The following is an 18,241-nucleotide window of genomic DNA, read 5'->3' on the forward strand; positions in this document are numbered from 1 at the left end:
TGAGATAGAAAACTCAGTTTGTATCAAACTCCAGCTATTCTTTCTACACTGATGACTCACTGTTACAGACTAATGCTTTAAATTCATCCAAACAGAGTGCAGAATTTAGGGGTCTGTTTTTAGATAGTGTGGTATGCATTACAATAAACGTCTTTAAAATTAAAGTTGTGCTGACCAGCCAACCGTAAACTGCTGTTTAACTTCACCAGACTCCATTAGGTGGTCGTAGAACACGGAATTTAATGGCTCAGTACTCATTAATCAGTGTGAGTGACAAAGAAAAGTACAAATGCAATCATGTCTTTGGTAAAACTTTTACAGTCACAGCCGTGTTGACTGACTGAAGCTGCTCTTGTGTCTGATGTGAAACCCCTCATGTGATCTGATCAGAGCCACTGCTGGAGTCGCACACTGTAAACCGAATCTTTGAGGTTTCACAGCAACATTCCTTTTTTCCCGCTTCATCTTGCCAACTCTCTTCCAGTTTTTCGCTGCTTGCCTCTCCTTCCTCATTTTGTCTTTCCCAGGCTCATCCCCTCGTCACTGGCGTGTCCTCAGATCTCCCCTCCACTCTGTCCTCTGAGTCGTTCTGAGGGAATGAACAGGCTAATTATCAGTGTGAGAAAGTTGGTGCAAGTGTGAACGCCTCTCTCTTCAACTTTGCTTTTGCCTGAAAGACTTTTTACATCTAAACCTCCCAAAGAAAGTTGGAAAGTCAAAGAAAGATGAACTCTCTGACTATCATCATCATCATCATCATCATCATCACCCTAAGGCAACTGGCCACTGGAGACATCATCTGGAGGTACCATGTGAAAGCTCAAGCACCAATAGCAAGAGCAATGACGTATATTGAGCATAATGTAAAATACGCTCAGTTCAGTATGCTCCCAAGTTAATCTGAGAAACTGCAGAGCTCTTTAATTATATGTGATTTTGAAATTTTCAGTCACAGATTTTACATCAAATGTGATGATATCTCACTAGCTTTAGACAGAAATAAGAATGCATGTGTGAGCTTCACCAATTTTCAGGAAAGTGATTTTCCATATTTTTCCTGATGTTTAAAATAACAACTGTTATTTAACCCGTAACCTTGAGAAATGAAGAACAATTACTACCTCAGATAATGTAGGCTAGCTAACTGATGTTTATCCACTCATTGCTAGTTTCAGGTTAACTGAAGCTGGTCACTTTACTGTGGTGCAGTAAAGTCACCCTACACAAATTAGACATTACTGACTACCTGAGTTGCTTTGGAGAAAAGGTCACTGACTGATTGGTCACTGGGTTTGTGTGTTAGCGTTCTACATTTTCCCAGCAACTATGAACAAATTCAGTGCTGTTCTGTATGTACTATTTCACAACTACCAGCCACTCTGACAGAAAATTAAGTGTCTGGAAATAATGGCATCAAAACCAAGTAATAGTGTCAAAATTCCCATATTCTTAGTAGAAGCACAGAAGCTTTATTATAATAAAATAATGGCTATATTGTCAGGTTTCAAGGGCGAACTCCATGAACCATAAACAAATTGTAGCTAGATAAGGTGGATAAGGACTAAAGCACCACGAGGTAGAACAAACCTGACCCCACCATCAGAAGATAAATGAATTTATAGGTGACCCAATTTGGTAAACTTAGAGCTGAACCACTTCTCAGGAAAGGAGGAGGCTAAAAGTTTGTGTTGCCCAAGACATGCAAAAGTTTCACACTGGATGATGACAATCAATTTACCGATGGATCCGAGTCAGAGCTTAGTTGCAACAAGAGAGAGGATTTTGTAACGCTTTCCATCAAATCCAGTACTTGGGGGATTTTTTTAGTCCATAAAATAATTGATATTAATAATAATCACTCATTGCACATCACCAATGAACAGAAAGTAACCAAAGCATCAGGGCTTTTGCAGTTGTGTGAATAAGTGCATATAAAATCTCTGATGGACTACTAACCTAGAAAAAAGCAACCAAAAAGAATAGAAAACTGTGCAATAAAGAAAAAGAGTCCCGCATGGATCTCAAACTCATGTCTCCTGGGTAAAGGTCATCTTAATTATGCCACTACCATCCCTCCATCCTCCTTAAAAGGAATTTAGTCGCTGTTTCAAAGATCAAACACTCTTAGTTTGACTGTGAAAATCAGGCCATCATAGCTGAACTACAGAACGGCAATGATATGCAGAAGAAGAGAACTATTTGGAAGAAGAGAGAAAAGGAATAGACGTCAGACCAGTGGAAATCAGGGCTTTGATGTCATAGGAACTTTGGTTTTATGTGTTTGTGAGATGTAGTAAAGGAGGTTCCTGCTGTGAAGCATATGGTGATACAATGCTCACACCATCCCTGGGAACACTGTTTGTTTTCAGCAGGACAATGAGCCGCAACAAACCTCCAGGCTGCGAGGGCTGCATGACCAAGAAGGAGAGCGATCGAGAGGCAAAGAGCTCTAAACAATCATGATAAATAGAAGAGCTTAAATGATTCTGAATCCACTGCAAAAGTGTCTTAAACCCACAGTTTTCCAGATGTCTACTGGAGGGCGACTCCTGTGTTTGGAAAACACACTTTGGGCTATTAAGAATTCTGATAGAAAATAACTCTCAGCTCTGGTGCTCTCTGACCTCAATAAACACTTTTGTGATGAGTGTGTGTTCCTAACCACTAGTTATGAGTCTTATTGAAGAAAACACAAAGTTTATTTTGTAAATTAAGGTACTAATTAAAGTAAAAAATGAGAATAAAGCATGGTATAAAAAAGCCTCAGATGAGGCTGAGATGCATTTGAAGCTTTACAACAAACCAGGGGGTGCTCCCCCAGAAGCTACGTCCATTATTTATATACAGTCTGTGATTCCAACAATTCAATTAGACTAATTGGATGAACTGAACTGGACCTTTAGTGCTTTATGGAGCATCCTTAATGCAATTATCTGACAAATAAAATGGTTGAGCAGACTGTCCGAGAAGTATAGTATTTTATTAGCAACATATGTGTTTCACCTGTGCAGTTATTAGGATCCAGCTTGCTAACCAAGTTATCATTTCTAGCTATAAAAAACAAAACAAACAAACAAACACACCCATGTCAGAGGCCAAAATGCTTCAAAATAGTACTTCATATATGAAAGCTTAGCTTCACAGTAGCAATATCCATATATTCTGTTGCGTTTCTTACGTGTGTTGCTCGGCTGCGAGTCCATGGGAATCATCATTTTGCTTCGAGTTCCTCTCCTGGCAGCCAGAGAACGCTCCAAAGTAGAGATACTGCTGGAAACCTCATCAGCATCTGCTCCTGGAACATCACAATCAAAACCCAATCAGGGATTCAGACATCTTCATTTCCTTGGATTAGGATTTAGGTTTAGCGTTCCATTTTCCACTTGGAAAAGATCTTTATTTGATACTTTTGTGTTTTTATCATTATTAATTAGGCCTGTTTACACAGCTAATTAAACCAAGATTCATAACCCATTTATCTTAAACGTAATGATGTAAAATAAAGAGAAACTATAAGATTAAATCTAATTAAACACATAAAAAATATGAGTGTAACTAAATGAAGCTTTGCTATACACATTATATAATAAATTGATTGGTAAATGAGAATCAGTGCTGTACCTGAATGGCTGCTTTTGCTCCCCATCTGGCTCTCTGATTGGCTGTGTGCCACCTGGGGGAGGTCCTGGCAAGACTGGATTGGTGAATCGTGGCCAGACGGTGCGATGCTGGGAGCTTTCTCCATGTTCTTCATCTCCATCTCCTCGTGGTGGATCCAGAGGTCCGGAGGCCGCAGGTCCTTCTGGCTGCCCTTCCTCTTACTGGCACTGTGACTTGCTCTCTTCCTGCACAGAGGATGAGAAACGCACCGGGGAGGAGGGTCAGGAGAAGAAAACACTCCATCCATCATCGTTTATTTCCACTAAATGAAAGCACTGTGGGGTGGAGAGGGCTGTGAATTCTCCACCTGTAGCTGTACTCAAATCTGATCATCTGGATCATAAAACAGTATGAATTCAAATGAAATTTGGCATAATGTCTTGAACTGCCTCGAACTCTTGAAGATTATGAAACAAGATTATGCTCACTGAAATGTGGGGAGGAGAATTATGAAATTATACTGACATTATAAATGGGATTATACAGAAACTCTCTGAACCAGAGCATCATTTCTACTTGTATCTGTATTTTTGAGGAGTTTTCCTGTGTTTCAAATCATTAAAGATGTTTTGTTGTTTTGTTTTTTAATTTGCAGGATGTTGAGCTCTCATAGCCACCATATGATGTCATGAACAGGATTACAATAAAGGTGGATTGAAGGTAGGAAGATGAAATTAATCCACTTTATTAGTGGATTATATGATACCAAGTGTAATTTCATGAACTATATAAATAATCATTTTGACTAAAACTGAGAAAAATACTAAAAACTGCAATTTCATGAACACAAACTAGACTGAAACTGTTCATCCATTCATTATTTCTTGCTTATCTGAAGTTCTGTCTCTGTAGCAGTGGGCTAAACAGGGTATTCTTCTCCCAAGCAATCTTGGTGCCTGCAGTGGTCGACCATCGCTGATGCACCCACAATGAAAGACATATTGATTTGGAGAATGGAAATGCACTGAAGATGCACTGTGAACACAGTTGCGGCTTTTCTGTCGCATTTCTTACAAATCGGTTCAAGGAGGCTAGAAGTCGAGTTTAAAGGCATAATTGCCATTCCTGCTGTTACAAAAGTCATCTGCGTGAGTTGACTTCTAACAGGTGGTTTTGAAAGAGTAAATAAAACCTCTTGAGTGTGTTTATAAAAAGAAAACCATGACAAAACAAACTACAATGAAATAACGTTAAAACCTGATGAACTGACATTTCCTGGGATGATAAAGTCTACATGCAGAGATCTAGCTGAGGTTTTTGCTGGCTGGGTTATTTGTGATTTGGTACATATTCAGACCTGTGTGAGCTGGCAGGGACATTAATTTCAGAGTAAATCTCTGTGAGAAAAAACAAGACATGCAGGGCAGCTCATTAACCATCTGCCTCATTACAGTGACAGCCGTTTATTGCCATCACACAGATGAATGAAACATCTTACTTCCTCTGCTGGGCGGAGGTGCGCCGTGTGCAGATGAGGGCCACGATGACAACCACGACCACGGTGACGGCTCCCACAGAAACCACAATGATGACCAGGAGGTTGCTGTTCTTCTGAGGGGTGACGCTGCCGTGAGGGGGACGCATCTGACCAATTGGAGACTCTGGAATAAATACAAGAAGAGAGGCAGAAGTTAGAAACATGAATAAATGCACACTGAAATCTGTATATTCAAAATGAATATACTAAAATGACATCAGTTTATAAAGTTTATGCCATTTTTACTGTGAATTCATTATGTATAACAAACATTTTCCTGAAACCTTCACCTAAAATGCTTGATATAGTCAACATTACAACAATAAATTATATATACTGTAATATCTCAGGCAAATTGTTAATGCTTTTTCTTTTGCTCATTAGATCTTTTAAACTAACTAAATTTCACCATAAAAAGAAAAGACAAAAATTGTTTCATACATTTTGATGATTGCTGATGACACAGTTATATTCAATTCAGTTGATTTATATAAACCCACAATAACAGCTGCCTCAAGGTGCTTAAATATGAAGAAAAAAAAGTTTTCACAGAACTCTATGAAATCCCGTGAAAAGCACAGTCACTGCTTCCATAAGGTTGGGGTAACAGTCAGGTGCTGCTAATCAAATGCATTAACTGATCACCAGCAAGTCTCAGCACCTATATAAATTCAGACGTTTTGTCAGTTTGCTGGTCAGGAGCATTCAGGTGTGTGTTAGAGAAGCAATAATTGCTCTATTCAGAGAAGGTTCATTTGACGTCCATCATTCTCCAATGAGAAAGATTATTTACAATTTAATTCAATTCAATTTAATTCAACCTAAGGTCACATGGTGACAGTATATTTAGAAAGACACTGAGTACGACTTGTCTGGAAGGCTTACGAGGAGAACGCGTTTCTTAGCTGAGGAGAAGATGGCAGCACAGCGTAGGTTTGTAAGGTTTGAATAAAGCACAAGATTTCTGGAGGAATGTGCTTTGGCAGACGAGCCCAAAGTGGAGACGTTTGCCTCAATGAACTGAAGCAACGTTGTGAAGAAGACTGATCCACAATTACTCCGCAACAATGTGAGAGACTAATAAAGCCATAAAGAAATCATTTAATCATTTAACTTTTTCTATTCGAAGAAGATTGAATTTTACTGAAATTTAAATTTGGTTTTACCTTTTTCATAATATCATGTGGAAAGCAGAACAGGAAGGGTAACACTACTATAAGTTGATATACCGAATCAAATTTTAGGCAAATTGCTATATTTAACTGCTTCACAGTCACATTTTTATATCTGTCTTAGTTGTGCAACCAATATATGTTATTCCACGATACCCAAAATTGAGACAAAGGAAAAAGAAGAAGTGGTTTGACTGGACTGAAAACGCAAAGCTGCTGCTGTTGCTGCTTTACCGATCAATACACAGTGTGTGTATGAGTGTACGACAGGTGTAAAGGGAAAGAGGGGAATTGATGACACGCTCTGTCATTCATTAACTCGACCTTGGAGCAGAGAGAGGGAGAAAATAGGAAACACATATGGGGCATGAAGTCCAAATGCAGAGGCGAGGGAAGTGTGTTAAAGAGGGAGGAGCTGGAGAGGTGGAAAAAGGAAAGGAAAACATAGGAATGGAGAGACAATAAAATGACTGAGAGGGAAGAGAAAATGAAAGAAGAAGAAAGGGAGAAGATGGATGAACAAAATATCAAGAGAAGTGTGTACATATGAGACAAAGAGAAACACAAAGGAAAAGAGATAGCAGGACACTTTTCCTCTTTCACCTTCTCTCTCCATTTGCTTGTCTCGCTCAATGAAAACCACAATCCATCAAAGCTTACGGCCACAGCACAGAAGCCACAACACCACCTTCTTTTCCTTTTTAAAGTACAATTTCATCATCTTTCTTCCTTTTTTTTCTTTTTAAATTCTTTATTTAATTTCAGAATTCTGAGTTTTAGCTGATGCAGTTTCTGCTTTCATTGTTTTGCGAGAGCAAAGGTTATGGGGTAATTAAAATATACTAAGTTCAACCTTTGATGTCACCAGAAAAAGTGATGACAGTTCAACTTCTTTTTTGAACAAAGCGTCAACCTTCAGGTCTGAAAACTGCAGATCTTCGAGTGGCCACGTGATGCTGGTTCCAAAAGCGAGTCACTCATCACAGCCTCTCATGTTAAAATGCTTAGTTTCATGGATGGATAAAAGCACGCACATATTTATGGACAGTATTGACCTTTATAACAGCTGTACAATCGTGCTGTACAGAGGGCAATAGCGAATTCATGTGTAGTGTTTGCGCCTTTTAGAGTATTTTAATCGATCTGCCTGCCAAATATAATGTTTTCCTGTGTGGTGCAGGCCATCAAGGAAGATTATGCTTCAATTTTTATGAGTAAAATTGTAGAATTTCTACTGTCTACCACAAACATGTATTAGACGCTTGCTAGCATTAAGTGATAGATTAGTGCTTGATTTTATTATCCACACGTGGTCACATCTGGCTCCTAAAATCAAATGTGGTGGCTGCAGAAATGCTAAGGTTGAGGATTCAAAACGTAAAGTCCAGAAACCAATGGTTAATGTCATGGTTACATTCATGGATTATATACAGGCAGCGTGATCTCAATCCTTTACTGACCAGGATCTGCCTCTATGGTAAGAAAATAGGTATGCTTGTGGAAAGTCTTACCTTCTAGTGTTTTGTGTGAAAAATGTGCATTTAAGTCCAAACCAAGAAGTTCTGGTGATTAAAACTAACTAAAAACAACATCTGAAAATAAAAAGTCCAAAAGATCAAATGAAAAAATAGCAGACCTACAAAGTCCTGAAAGTCCTGTGATTGATGACACTACCTTCACCTCAGCTACACTGTGCACACGTTGATTGCTTTGAATTTTTCCCCACTGGTTAAAAATGATCACAGTTGTTTACAAGTGACAAGTTAAACATGTGAAAGTGAAGGTAAAAATGATTTAAATCAAGTCAATCATCACCTGTTAATCAGCATCTGCTTTTTGTGCAGCGGTGGTACAGTTCTGTTTCTTTAGCACTTATCCACTCACTTCAGATGAACTCAGCGACCATAAAATGGAGAGAACTCAGCTAATTAGGTCTGATTTACACCTCAGAATGTCACATAATTAAATTCATGCTACTCTAGCATGAAAAACAGAACTGAAATCAGTAGGAGTCACTTGCTAACTTAAAATATTTTATAGCTCCTGGGCGTACAAAGATGTTTATATTGTGGGAACAAGTTGGCTAAACTTCAGGTAACTTTCAGGTCTTTTCCTGTTATGCTAATGCATTCGCCAGTTACTTGGTTAAACACTCGTTCCCACAAGCTGGATAAATATTTAAAACAATTGTTCCCACAAGTTAAACAAAGAACAAAATACTTGTTCCAACAATATGAACATGTTGTTCCCGCAAGATAAGCAAGTTAGTTCGACCAAGAGATAAAACATCTTTTTCCACAAGTTCCTTCAATATAATGAAATTTTTCTCACAAGAGAAACAACTTGTTCAATGACATGCCCGTGAGAAAAATACCTTGATCCCACAAGTTAAATAACTTGTGTGCATTGTATCACTGCATATACATGTAGCTATATAGCTACATGACAGAACAGATTAGTTTGTACAGAATTGTCACGATCCTGGGTCTTATGACCCAGTGTTTTGAGTTTTAGTTCATTTTGATGTTTATAGTGTATGTTTAAGCTTATTAAGTTTCCTATGTTCATTTGCTTATTAGTTCCCCCTTGTGTTTTCAACCCCTGTGAAGTCTCCCTTGCCCTTCGTGTGTTTCATGTCTGTGTGTCTTATGTTGTCAGGTCTGCATCTCATTGTATTTCCTGTTTTATTTTGAAGGGGTCCTGTGTTCCTATGTTCAATGTTTTTAGTGTTACTCTCTCCTTGTGACGTCGTTATGTTCATGTGTGTCAGCTGTTTCTCCATGTGTTCCCATTTCCCTCATTATCCTCCTGTGTGTATTTAGTCCGTGTGCTTTCAGTCATTCTTTGTCAGGTCGTCTGCTCGTCCATGTCACTACTTCAGGAATCTATGTCAGTTCACCATGTTTAAGGTTTTTTCATGTTTAGTTTTAGTTCACCCAGTTTGGGTTATTGTTTAGTTTCACCAATGCCCTTTTGCTAGCCTCAATAAACGGCTTGTTTTTTGTTAAATCCACGCCATGTTCAGTTTTTGGAGTCTGCGTTTTGGGTCCTTTTGTCAACACATACAGTCTGCCCTCGCCGGACTGTGACAAGAATACCATTAATGTTTTTCTTGTTCCTATTTATACATTAAGGAAAACTTGTACAGGAGGTTTAAAACTCTTGATGTTTTATGTACAGGACTGTGTCATCTGATGTTAACTAAAGGTAACCGTGGAGACAAAAATTTGATTTTAGTTAGTCGAATGGTAGTCTTCTGCTCATCCACTTATTGGCACCTTGTTAAATTTCATCTTAAAAAAGCTTTTTAGATTAAGAAAGGTCGTGGCAAAAATGTCTTTCATCAAATTAATATTTGTTTTTACAATAAATTACAGTTTTATTGAGTATAAAGTAGAAAAAGAGTCCGTAATTTTAAATAACAAAAAGATGCAACAATAGCAGCAACTGACAGGAAGTCAAAACTGACCCGCGAGCAAAATGTATGTTACTGATGATAACAAGAGTAGTAACAACCTCTACTGAGATGCCCTTCAGCAAAGTAGCACAGGCCCAGAAGCTCAGAGAAACTGTGTAGAATAAATCACAAACTCTCGCCAGCTGAGTCAGTTTAAAGCCACAACGACACCAACAAATCAACACAAGGGCGACGGAGAGCACAGAAATCCTTGCAAAGCCCAGAAATCCAGCAGGGAAGCGAAACTGAGCAGTTACAAAGATGACAATGCAAACAAAGACATCAAAATGCAGCATGATTCCGATTAATTTTATTTTATAGCTTATAGTTTATTCTTTGTAGACTGGAGCATAAAGCACTGTAGCACCAAAGGGACAAATCAAAGACAAGGTCCACCCCAGGGGGAAAAAATCTCTGTGGAGAAACCAGAGTATACACATCAATGAGGCTTTAATCTGAACATCACTGTCAGTCACAATGACATCATACTGGATAACCTTTTGTCCTACTTTTACTATGTTCCTGCAACTGTTCATGAACAAGCAGTTTTTTTTTTCATTTGTTAAGTTTTAAAATCCAATAAATGAGTATTAAAAAGCTTCAGAGAAACAACTCAGCGCTGTCCTTAATACCAGCAGAGAGATAAACTCAATACTATCATACAGTCCAATTATGTGCACAACATTATTACTGAAGCCTCCTTAGTATTTAATTAAGGGTTGATGTTAATGTAAAACCTGCATCACGTGGACGGTTCTTTTGGAGGCTCCTATGGAAACCACATGCTGTAAATAAACTGCAACATCTCAGCAGTTAATGGATTGACCTTATACAAAGACATGAACAGAAATAACTTTGCGTGGGGCACAATCCACATTACAAATCTTTTTATCCAATACTTTGGTTTATACAGCTGCAAATCCAACACTTTTGCCAACAATTTGATGTGTTTAGTTTTTCAGTATTGTCATCATATTAGCAAATATGTTAATCTCTCAGTTTAGGAATATAAACTTAATATGCATAATGTATAATATGCTTAATGTGCTTTCCATTAATGTATAAACATGAAAGCCATTTTTTCTGACCAGCAGAGAGAAAATGTCTGAACATTTCTGAGCTACTTAAGTGAAGCTACAGGGGGTTATAAAAGACTAAGAAGTTAATGTTTTTGATTAAAACTCTTGAGATGTTGTTTCCCTTCACTTAAAACTGAGATATTTTTAACTTTAATAGCTTGGCGCTGTGAGTGGAGAGGTATGGACCTCTCACAACAACTGCCAGCATCTACTTCCCAAGAGATATGAAGAGAAAACTGAGGAACTTTAGTGAATGAGTGGCAGTGCTGAACAGAGATGGGCAGTAATGCGTTACTTGTAACGCGTTACTGTAATCTGATTACTTTTTTCAAGTAACGGGTAAAGTAAGGGATTACTATTGCAAAATCGGTAATTAGATTACCGTTACTTTCCCGTAGGTACGCTGCGTTACTGCGTTACTAAAACCGTGATTTTTTTTGCGAGAATGTCTCATGACAGTGACGTAAGCAAGTGCGACGTTGGTGACAGCAGCTGTGTGCAGATCAACAATGGATAATATATCGAGTGCGGGAGAGAGTATGAGCGTGCAGCGTTTAAAGTGTGGAAGTACTGACCTTACTTTGAGTTTGATTCCATAAAAAGTGACAAAAACATTAGCGTCCATCGTGCGTGGGAAGAAAACTTCTTTTTACAGCGAAAAAAACCCCTAAACTTCCGAGCAAGCACCGAGTAGCTACGACGTGATGGGAAACTCACAGAGACACTCGCGCGGATTCTTCAACTGACCGCAGCACACCTGCACCAGGGTAACCCTCCGCCTACCCTGCTCCTGCTTTACAGGTGAAAATAGAGCAAAAGGACCGCTGAGTCTTTGACTTTATTTATTTTCTGCTGTGTTTTACTTGCATCTGTTTGAAAGAGTGAGTGAAAACACAAAAAATATTTTATTTTATGTGCTGGAATGTGTAGAAAATAGGTTTAAATGTTAAACTAATTTATTCAAGTCAGAGAATGTTGCATATAATTAAATGTTTTGCTTGATGCATAAAGTTAAAAGATTAAAACTGATAAAACAAGTTAAAAAAAGAGACTTTTCCATTTGATTACATTTTGTATGATGGATTATGTAGAAAAAGTAGAATTGGGCTGAAAGATCTATCACTTTATCACCTCTTCAGGTTGTAAATCGTGTTTTTAAAAAGTAACTAAGTAACTAAGTAATTAATTACTTTTGAAAATAAGTAATCAGTAAAGTAACGGGATTACTTTTTGGGGGGAGTAATCAGTAATTAGTTACTGATTACTTTTTTCAAGTAACTTGACCAACACTGGTGCTGAAGGTCTTTGCTCGGTTGAGGCAAGAACATCAGACGGGATCGGTTCACCTCTGCACAGAAGCCGTCAGACCTACAGAGCTGTGGCACAATGAAACCAATCTGAGGTGACTCTTCTCAAGCTCATTTTTCAAGTGAGAGGAAGCTCTGCGACATAAACGACGACACCGAGTTAAAGATGAAATACCGTTGAGCTGATGAACGAGGCTGCGACCTGCCTGACCCGCAATAAAGCCAGAGGGGAACGGAGGTCAAAGAGGACAGATTTATGATCTCCTCCGGGAGCAGCAGCAGCAACTGCGCTGACAAAATGTCAGAGTCCATCTTCAGATATACACAAGCACACACGCTGCCCGACAGTGCTCCAGTGAGACCAGATATAGACCCTGACCTCTGACCTACCAGCGGAGGAGGAGTAACAGTCTTTCTCCAGCAGAAACGGGAGCGGACAGTTATGATTATGACCATGGTTTATATCATCAGCCAATGCTTTAGCTTTTATAGTGGTTTCAGCATTATTAGCTGCAATAGTAGTGTAGTTTACAGCAAATATAGTATTTTTATATGCATCAGTAGAAGTGGCGTTAACTATGCAGTTTGCATGAGTACATTCACTTTAGACATAATTATTGTTCTTGGTATGAGTATAAGTCACCTTGTATTAAACATAATGATTGTGTGCAGTAGGGAAAAAAAATCTCTCTGTGTGTTTAATTTCAAACAATAGTTGACCAAGCAGCACAAAACCCTGAAAAGATGATTTTGACTTCCAGCATTCACCTCTCCTGTCATGCACAGCTGCTACTACACAGATGCTGGATTAGCCGGGTCTAAATGCTCTCCGGTGGAGTCCAAACTCTCCCAGGGGTTTTAAAAGTGGTATTTAAAGTGGTTTAAACATGGCGAGCTGGGCTGAACCAGACTGTCCCGCTGATTTTAACAGTAGTACATTTGTAAGGTTGCCAAAACTCGGACGTCTGGTGTGTAAAGTACACTTTTGCACTTAACATCAAGCCCCACATTCTGTGACCGGCCCTGCTGCATATTGCGCTCTCCTGGTATGTGTGGAACAGATGGATTACTTTTGCTTCCAAACGCAGTGTCCTCACAACAACATAAAAAAATCCCCACCTTTTCAGCGTAAGCATTCGTATTTTAATATAGCTAATTTTGAAATAAAGCTTTTCTATCAACATCAACATGCTCGTTTTCACTGCTGAGGTCCTAATTTTGCAACAACATAGCTATCTGACAAAATCAGTGTTGTCTTTGCTATTCTATTATTTTGGCCTGAGTTATTTACAGACCGTTTTTTAACCCCTTGGCAACCTCCAGTCGCTATGGACAAATGTATGTTCTTTGATCGGCTAGCGATCTGTTGCTGAAGTTTGTTGCCTGCCGCTGAGGAATCGGTCACAAAACAGGTGCTTCACCAGAGAATTCCTTGTGTTTGCTTTGGTCTTTAGCAGAATGCTAGACGGAAGATGTCAACATGTTCTTGAACACTGACTATTGCTGAGTATTACAAATCAAGTGCAAATCAAGCTACCACTGCAACCATGATAATGTTCACGAGAGCTAAATTCAATGTTTCAAATACAAATGTTCTTTTGTTCCTGTTTGCACGTTTCACAGTTCTGCTAGGTGAGGAGTAGGAGAACTTTCTGGGGAAAGAAAAAACCACGACAGGATGAAAATATTAATTATATCATTAACAATATTAGAAGTACAGACAAACAGCTGTATTCCATATTAGAGTGTTAGAGCCACGGAATATAAATAATTCATATGTTTAATATTGTTAGTTGTACTGTTTTTAATTAGAAATGAAAGGCAACTATCCTTTCTTCTCTATGTCAAATCAGTCCAATAACGCTGCTGTTGTTGTCATTATATTAAAAACTACAAGCTGAAGATTTATATGCCACCCCACTCTTTTAATCCTGTTTGTCCATAAAGATGATTATTTTCCTCCACTTTATAGAAACACTGATTGATGGCGAGATAGTGAATCTAATTAAATTTTCCTGCCACGGGCGATGCGACGGCGAACATGAAGCGATGCTCACTGACTGTAAATCAGCAAGCTGGAGCTCCTTGTCAGGACAGAGCGACTTATTAAAGTAAGTTTAGACATGACTGAGTCGAGTGATTAGAGGAATCAGTTGAGCGGCTGTGATGAGCTGATGATGCTGCAAGAGTATCACAACAGACACGCACACACAGCCAGCTCAGCTCTCAGGAGATTCAGTCTCATTGTTGTATCGAGCAAAATAATGAACCTAAAAGTAATTCTGCTTTCTGACAGACTCAGCAGAAAATGCAGAAGATGAGTTTCTGTTACCGTTGATGCTGCTCCTGTCAATCGGGTTGGTGTCAGGCGGCCAGTAGGCGTGTTCTCCTCCTCGACCTGAAAGGCGAGAAAGAAGGAGTATCACTAAGGAAAAGGGATAAATGAAGAGAAAATGGGCTCAGAGTAATTTTGTGGATGGAACACCTGAATCTGACAGAGAGATTGCTCCCTTCTTAGGAAATAAATTGCCGTCTTAAGGCACATGTCATGTTGTACATGTGCTCTCTGTGTATGTGTGTGTGCAGTTTCTCCTAAGAGTGCATTTAGACCAAATCCTTAGGTTTTATCCACCCACCTGGATCCTGACACTGGATTGGATGTTTAGAATGGTTTCCATAGTAACGAAATACAGACAAATTGGAGATGGTTATTGAAGTGGTTCAAAGCTGGATCATCAAAATGGCAAAGCCAGCAGCTTTAAATCACCCACTTAAACTTGATTTAAAGAGGTTTAGATTTTTGTTTTTGTGTTGTTTCTTTGTCTTTCAGAAGGTCCTTGTGTGTGTGTTCTTATTACTTTTGTGCTAACATGACAGATATTCTGAAATTGAGTTTAATTAACTAACACAAAGTAGATTTATACCTGAAGCCATTTTGTATTATAAACTTTTTGCTTTCTGGGTAAATAATGATGCTGCTATCTATGCTTGCCAGTTTACACTCTGAAACCTGGATTTATGCCCATTGCAGTTGGTGTTATGAAGGAGTGGCTAGAGAACTGTTCTGCTGGATTGTTTATTACCTACATATATTCATTAAGACCACGGCAAAAGTTATGGAAAGATATAAATACATTTTTTAACGGGCAGTTTGGTCCAGCTTAGAAGTAGTTAAGGTTCCAGGTACACAGACCAGTTGACTCGTCAGTGGTAATCACCCTTCACTAGGGATGTGTAAATATGTATTTCTCGACCAGCTGGTGAGTGTTTGCTTGCTCTTCCTGTATACGTCTCGGTCACAAAGAGGTATACACAGCTTGAAAAGCTCCTTGTGATTGTTTTGGTTGCTATCCAGACTTCTCTCCAATCATTTACCAAGTACTCACAAAGCAACAGTGAACCTGTGAAGAGTGTGACGCAAATGTAAAATGTTGACCTTTAAGTTCTTCAGTTCTGGTTTGTGTCACTATTTTTTTTAAAGTTGCACTTCCGGTGAGTATCTGCAGACAATTTGGAGTCTTTCATCGAAACTAAAGGTAACCAAGGCAATCTGCAAATGACCAAAGCAATTGCAAGGAGGTTCGGATGGTGCCAAGGGGTTGTCATTGTTAAAAAAATGACAGATATTTCTCAAGAAATTCCTTCTGAAAAATTTGAACAGGACACCATCTGCTCTTGAGAGCTGTGTGAATAAGTCCTGACTTTTGGAGTCATTCCAGATCTGGATCGAGGAATTTTTGGAATGATTATTTACCACTTCAATGTAGAACAAAATTCAAAAGACAATACTTGTCTTCACAAATATGCAGATAATTAAAAAAAACAATTAACTGGGAGACACTGTCATAGCCAGTGAGACCAAATTCTCGCAATCTGGGATCCTTCTGAATTCGGGGAATCATGCATCTCAAATAACTGCATCAAACAACCTATCAAATCCACAAAAACGAGAGAATTTAACCTTCACTGGCTGATGCACTAAAAACTTCAGAAACAGCCAGCTAAAGACAGTTTATTGAGTTTCTGCCTCAAAGTTAAATAAATGTAGATGGTAATCCTGAACCCAGTCTTCTATGTGCAATAGTATTCACATTCTGAACTGCTTAGATAGAATCAAGACTTTAATTATGTGTAAGTTAGTGACAAAGATAATCTAACAGCATTTTATTTGTGTTTGGACACAGTCAGTTTCTCTGTTTATCAGTTACAAAGCCAATTCAGTCAGCTAAGTTTCACTAATGATGTGCTTATATCATCCAATTCTTTGTCTTATTTTTGTGTTGTTCTTCATATTATTATACTACATTGTGGGGAAAATATTTCAAAGACTAATTTGTCAAATAATCAACTGTTGTTTGAATATCTAGTAAAGGCTGAGCCAACAGGAACTTTTTAGTGTTGATGCCAATACTGATATTGACATACTGGCAGGCATTTCATGCCTTTCTATAGTTTCCTGGCTATTTCCTGGCAATCAGAGTAGGGCGCAACCCTAGCATTATTAGCACTTGGAGCTAGCCTACTGTGCTCACTTGAAAACATTGACCACAGACATGATAAACAGACATTTTAGTATTCAGTTCAGTCTTTACCTTGCAAGCATTGTATAAGCAGACATTAATAATTTTAATTTTCTAATTAGATTTAATTTTTATGTTGACTTTTTGTTTTAATTCAGTTCAGTTTCAGTTAGTGTCCAGAGTGAATTTCAGTTTAGGTTTATCGTTTGAAAATGTTTCAGTGTTGGATTTAGTTGTTTTCTTTACAAAATTAATTAAAAAAATACAAATGTGTTTGACAGATATTTCCTCTGTATTTTAGTTTTATTGTGTCTGTTTTCCAAGTTCACTAAATAGTTTCGATTACTTTATTTTTTATGAAGTCCGGTTTTTATTTTTTACCTTAGTTTACTAAAATGTTTTGTTAATTTCAATTAACTATACTTAAAATAACCTTAAACATTAACCACCACAGCACAGGATGGTTGATTAGCATGATGCACTGGGCAATACAAATGGTATTCTGTGCATTCTGAGCTGCAGCAGTTTTAAAATCTCCAGTTACATCCCTATCAGTAATGTAATGAGAAGTCAGTGCTGGCATTTTGTGTACTGTTCCACAGAGTAGTTGGGATGTATAGACAAGGCCACAGATCATTATTTAAAATGAAAAAAACCTCCTGTCCTATCTTTGTTGCCGATGCTTGAGTCAGAAAATTTAAGATATTTTTGCTGAGGTAAGATATTTTTTATTCATAAAGTAAGAGTTTCTTTTCGGTATATGATTTTAGGTGTTGCTCCAAAGTGGATCTGGATGGAAGAAGTTGACTTAACAATACATTTATATGGGTTGCCTTTATAGTTTGCCTCATTTGCATGACCACTATATTGGTGAAAAACTTTTCTGAATAGTCATTTTTGTGTTTTACCCTAGTTTACAAAGCAGCAGGCGAGGCCAATATGTGAATGCAGAGCACTGAAGGAAAAACTTTAAAGAGGAAGTAGATCATCACACGGGCTGCCAGAGAAGACAGACTGGAAACTGATGAAAGAGATTTTCAAAACCTCAGCACTGTCGCTCCCATCAGGAAACTGAAGCTACAGACCCCCATATCTCAAATTCACTTAAAGTCACATTTTAAAAGCTGATTTCTTTCTCACGTACCATCGAGCAGCAGCAGCTGGGCTCACTTTCAGTTTGTTGAAATATAAAAATGTTGGAATTGTTTATGTTTTTCAATCTACCCAACCCAGTTTTCATTAAAGTAGGATTTTGAAATCTTTAATCAATTCTTTTTCTTCAGTCTGCCAGTGCGAGTGCATTTATGGCTGTGTGTGAGTGAAAGCGTGTAAATGTGTTTACAGAGCATAAGGTCCACAGAAACAGGGCCAGGCATCAATCTTCCCTCCTCCCCTGACAACACCTCTGATTTATATGGAGAGGGACCACAGAGTGTACATGTGCACATACCACATACACACAACTGTCAGTGACAAACAGCACCATTTAACACCCTGACACATGAGCTAAGTCCCAACGCCTAAAGCGCTTCGCTGCACTTAAGTCCAGATGCACTAAAAATTCCCAGG

At 38.4% G+C, this 18,241-nt stretch overlaps 1 protein-coding gene across 3 annotated transcripts in view; it reads right to left on the reverse strand.

Annotated features, from left to right (window-relative positions):
• dcc (DCC netrin 1 receptor) overlaps positions 1-18,241 on the reverse strand; it is a 381,171-nt gene that overhangs the window by 56,250 nt on the left and 306,680 nt on the right. For all 3 annotated transcript variants that reach the window (XM_080907576.1, XM_080907574.1, XM_080907575.1), the window contains exons 22-25: positions 14,485-14,550; positions 5,099-5,261; positions 3,622-3,845; positions 3,179-3,295 (exon numbers count right to left, since the gene is read on the reverse strand). In XM_080907576.1, coding sequence (XP_080763702.1) covers positions 3,179-3,295; positions 3,622-3,845; positions 5,099-5,261; positions 14,485-14,550 — 570 coding nt within the window. The remainder of the gene's footprint in view (positions 1-3,178; positions 3,296-3,621; positions 3,846-5,098; positions 5,262-14,484; positions 14,551-18,241) is intronic.

Source organism: Rhamphochromis sp. 'chilingali', assembly GCF_963969265.1.
Source record: "Rhamphochromis sp. 'chilingali' genome assembly, chromosome: 2".
NCBI lineage: Eukaryota > Metazoa > Chordata > Actinopteri > Cichliformes > Cichlidae > Rhamphochromis > Rhamphochromis sp. 'chilingali'.